This window comes from Cucurbita moschata, unplaced genomic scaffold (assembly GCF_002738365.1).
Source record: "Cucurbita moschata cultivar Rifu unplaced genomic scaffold, Cmos_1.0 Cmo_Scf00001, whole genome shotgun sequence".
Lineage (NCBI taxonomy): Eukaryota > Viridiplantae > Streptophyta > Magnoliopsida > Cucurbitales > Cucurbitaceae > Cucurbita > Cucurbita moschata.
Genome location: NW_019268517.1, coordinates 11099241 through 11103310, shown reverse-complemented (window position 1 = coordinate 11103310; position 4070 = coordinate 11099241). Strand labels below are relative to the sequence as shown.

The 4070-nt window shown below is 35.5% G+C and overlaps 1 protein-coding gene across 2 annotated transcripts in view; it reads left to right on the top strand.

Moving 5' to 3' along the window:
• The first annotated feature begins 903 nt into the window (after positions 1–903).
• The window catches only part of LOC111446589 (ferredoxin-dependent glutamate synthase, chloroplastic), a 19735-nt gene continuing 16568 nt past the window's right edge, over positions 904–4070 (top strand). The window contains exons 1-2 of one of the 2 annotated variants that reach the window (XM_023085450.1): positions 904–1469; positions 3102–3414. In XM_023085450.1, the coding sequence (XP_022941218.1) occupies positions 1179–1469; positions 3102–3414 (604 nt within the window). In that variant the 5' untranslated portion in view covers positions 904–1178. Of the gene's footprint in view, positions 1470–3101; positions 3415–4070 lie in introns of those variants that run through there. The other variant, XM_023085458.1, reaches the window with a different exon arrangement.

Below are 4070 nucleotides of genomic sequence, written 5' to 3'. Positions count from 1 at the left end.
TTTTTTTTTTTTTTTTTTTTTTTTTTTTTTTTTTTTTTTTTTTTTAATATGCCACAAAATCAAAATTATAGATATAATATATGCACAAGTCTAGCGACTTGAGATACTTCTTTGACATCGAGATACTATCCTCTCTAAAATTTGAGTTTGATCTCGACACACTGTCCTCTCTAAAATTTGAGTTTAATCTTCATCTTCTATAGACTCGGTTGTTGAAATAAAGTCCAATTACTTAAAATGCTTGTTTATATCAAGAATGTAATAGAGTCAATAAGACACACATTATTATGATCATACAATTATAATCGTACGCGGAGAAACGGTTAGCCAACTCCTTATAGATAAGTAATTTCATTGAAAAAGAAAATAAATAAAAAATGGTATAATTATGTCATTATTCTGCCACGCTTGTTTATTATAATCCTTATTTTAATGGAAGTGGATCTGAAGCCAATAAAATTCATATTTTTAATTCTTATTTCAGCTAAAGTAGGGTGAAAATAGAAATAAATAAATAAATAAAAGGGCGTTTTATTGGAAGGAAGACGTCAAAAGAAGGCATCGATGGCAAAAAAAACTAGTTGAAAAAAAGTTTAATTTATTAATAAAATTACATTTTTTTAATAAGTTATGATCGGAAAGTTTGTGCAATTATTTTAGATTACAGAAAACGACAAGAAGACAGTTGAAAAAAAGAAAAAAAAAATAAAAAATTTAAAATATGAAATGGTTGCTTAAACAACCAACTCTTTCCAAGTCTGCTGATTAAATAATTGTATGTTCTATTTTTTCTTACTAAAAAAATTAAAAGTTTATTTTGTTTTAAATTTTGAATATTTGGAAATAAAAGTCGCAAGAATGGGAGGTGAGTGAAGGTGGAAGAAAAAGAAAAGAAGTTGGTGTTGGAGAGTGGAAAGGGGGGAGTGAAAGGGAGAGGCAGGCCACACCGACCATCGATTCTAAACATCAACTACAAGTAGAAGAAGACGAAGTTGGGAGAGATCAAAAAACCGCCACTCACTCACTATTGTAGTCGCTACTGCTTGCTATCAGCTGAGGCGCGGGTGGCTCCCAACGTTTCTCCTCTTCTCCTTATCCCATTTCTCTCTTACTCCTCACATCCATAATCCCCCCATTATCCTCCTCCTCCTCCTCCTCCTCCTCCTCCTCCTTCTCCCATGGCGCTTCCCTCTGTTTCCTCCTCCATTTCCCGCCTCACCCCTCCCTCCCCCCTTCTCTCCCACAATCACACTCTTTCCCTTCTTGATTTCATCGCTACTCATGGCACCTCCAAGAGGATCGCCCGGAAGTCCCTCTCCTATTCCCATTCCTCTTCCCTGCTGCCTATTCGGACTTTTCGCCACCTGGGTTCCAGCCACTCTTCCTCCTCGATCAAGGCGCGTCTTCATCTTCCACGTGCTGCTTCAGCTGTGGATACCTCCGATGCTCCTCCCCAACACCAACCTAAGGTTTGTGTTTCATGTTTTTTCGCCACTCTATTTCTTTTGCTCCTCACTCTTGCCTTTTGGTTTGTTTGCTTGAAAGCACGTTTTGGTGGTTGGGTTGAAGTTTCTCGAGCTTAATTATGATTTTTTCTTTCACTAAATATTGGGAAACGTTACTAGTTCCTGTATATAGGAGTTCGAAATAACAACCATGTTTTATTTTACTGATAACAATTGTGATGATTCAATGGGGAAGATGATCAATGCTTTTCTGTGGTGTTTGTGGGGGCGGTCTTGGACTCTTGGGATGCAATGTAAAGTAGCGACTATTGTCCTACGGTTACTTCTACTTCTTCCTAAGATCACTCAACTACCTTATCATTTACTTGTTCCTGAGATCATTAAATTACCAAACTACCTATCACGGTACCTTTTTCAAGCTGGAACAGTAAACTATGTCTCATCTCATGCATGTACTCAAAAAACTACCTCGCTTAGAAACAATAACTACGTGTTACTATGCCTTTTCAGGCTAGAACAGTAAAACTACCTGTCACTACGCCACCGATAGTACTTCAGTAGTATGCCCTCTATGGGTGACAACTAAGCCATGTGTAACAAGTAGACCCTAACCCGTGTTGGTTGGGGTTGTACCCTATCCATCCCTACAAGGTACCTCGTCAACCCAAGGAGGAACTCATGACTAGGAAGTAGGACTAAAATACGTGAAACAGTAACTCATGGTCCATGGATACCACAACTAGCACTCTATGGCACATAGTGATAGTCCAACACATAACTGAGCAATAACGGGCTATCCAAATCCTAAATCATGCATAGTAAACGTATAAAGGTATACATGCTCGTCATTCTCATTCAGTGATAATAATCTAACCTCAACATACGGGAAAGCATAGAAGCTTAATGATTTATCAGAGTTCACAATCATGCGTGCGGAAGCTATATAATTGTAAATAGAACGAAGTGGTAACTGACACTTTCTTGTAGTTTTTTTTTTTTTTTTTTTTCAATTATAAGGTACATTTCTAATTTTTGGTCGTTTTTGATCTTTGATAGAGCAATGAGTCTTGAATCGTGAAGCACAATAGTCCTTTAGGCTGCAGCATGAAGCACGCGTTATTTTTTCTGAAGTGCACAATAGAAAATGAAAATAAATTTAAAAGATATGAAGATGTATAGCATCTTGAATAGTAAGATAATAAAAAATTGAAGTAATGAGGGCATTTTGAGAGCTATTTTTAAATCACTGGTTCGATAAACTTTTTCTAAACTCAGACAACTCTTCTTCTTCTTTCTTCTTTTTTCTTCCTAATCAATCAATCTCAACAAGAAGCAACAAAGTTTGATTAGTTGAATCTCCAAAAAAATAATTAGTTTGAATAAAGTTCTCCTTCCCCCTTTTACTTTTTATTTTGTTTAAAATTTTCTTTACGTCATTGTAATTTTTCCTGATAAAAAGATAGACAAGGTGTGCAAAAATTATTTTCTGTATTCTCTGTACAAGTTAATACAATTTTCTTCTGAACTAGTTTAAGCTTCCTTAGAATGTCATACTTTTGAAAATCACTGTATGTTAGCGTGTAACCAAATCATTTAGTAATACCGGTATAGATGATGTAATTTGATGCTGAACAGGTTGCAAATTTGGATGACATAATATCAGAAAGAGGAGCATGTGGAGTTGGATTTGTTGCCAACTTGGAAAACAAAGCATCCCATAAGATTATCCAGGATGCTCTTACAGCACTCAGCTGTATGGAACACCGTGGTGGATGTGGAGCTGATAATGATTCTGGTGATGGTTCAGGGTTAATGACTTCCATCCCATGGGATCTTTTTGATAATTGGGCCAACGAGCAAGGGATTCCTTCATTTGATAAGTTGCATGCTGGCGTTGGCATGGTTTTTCTCCCCAAAGATGATGGTCATATTAAAGAGGCAAAAGAAGGTGATTGTTCGGTTATAATTGATCTAGTTGAACCAGATTAGTTGTTTCTTTCTGTTTATTATTGTTACCATTTTTAGTAAAGCGCTGTTTTTTTTTTTGACAATTAACAAACATTTTCGTTCAGATTTGAAAAGTTCGAACTGGTCAACTTTTGTTCAAACTCTTGAACTCAGTGTTATTGTTTTGTTTTAACTTTACGTTACAAAATGTTTTGTATTTGTATCGGGTTTGATTCCGGTATTTATAGTTCAAAACAATTTTTGATTTTTTCCTTTGGTAAACCATGGCAGATGTAGGATGAATCGATGATGAAATGATTATTGATATGATCGGTGGACTTAAGTTAGCCTTTTCCTTTCACGATCTGTCTGTCTCTTCATGAGGTTCCATCCGTGAAGAACTATAATGTGAATGCATTTTCTACCATAATTTCCCCCTGATTGTTTCTTTTTGTACATGGATTTTTCAGAGTTACATTGACATGTTTTTTTTTGTTTTTTTGATATCTCTATATATATATGTATATATAGATTTGTGCACCTTTCACATGTAATAGTAGCATCAATATTTTTTAAAGTTTGAGGTGCACTAAAGCACAACAACCTTAAAGCTGAAGTGCGAGGTGCCAAAAAAAAAAAAAAAAAAAAAAACAAAAA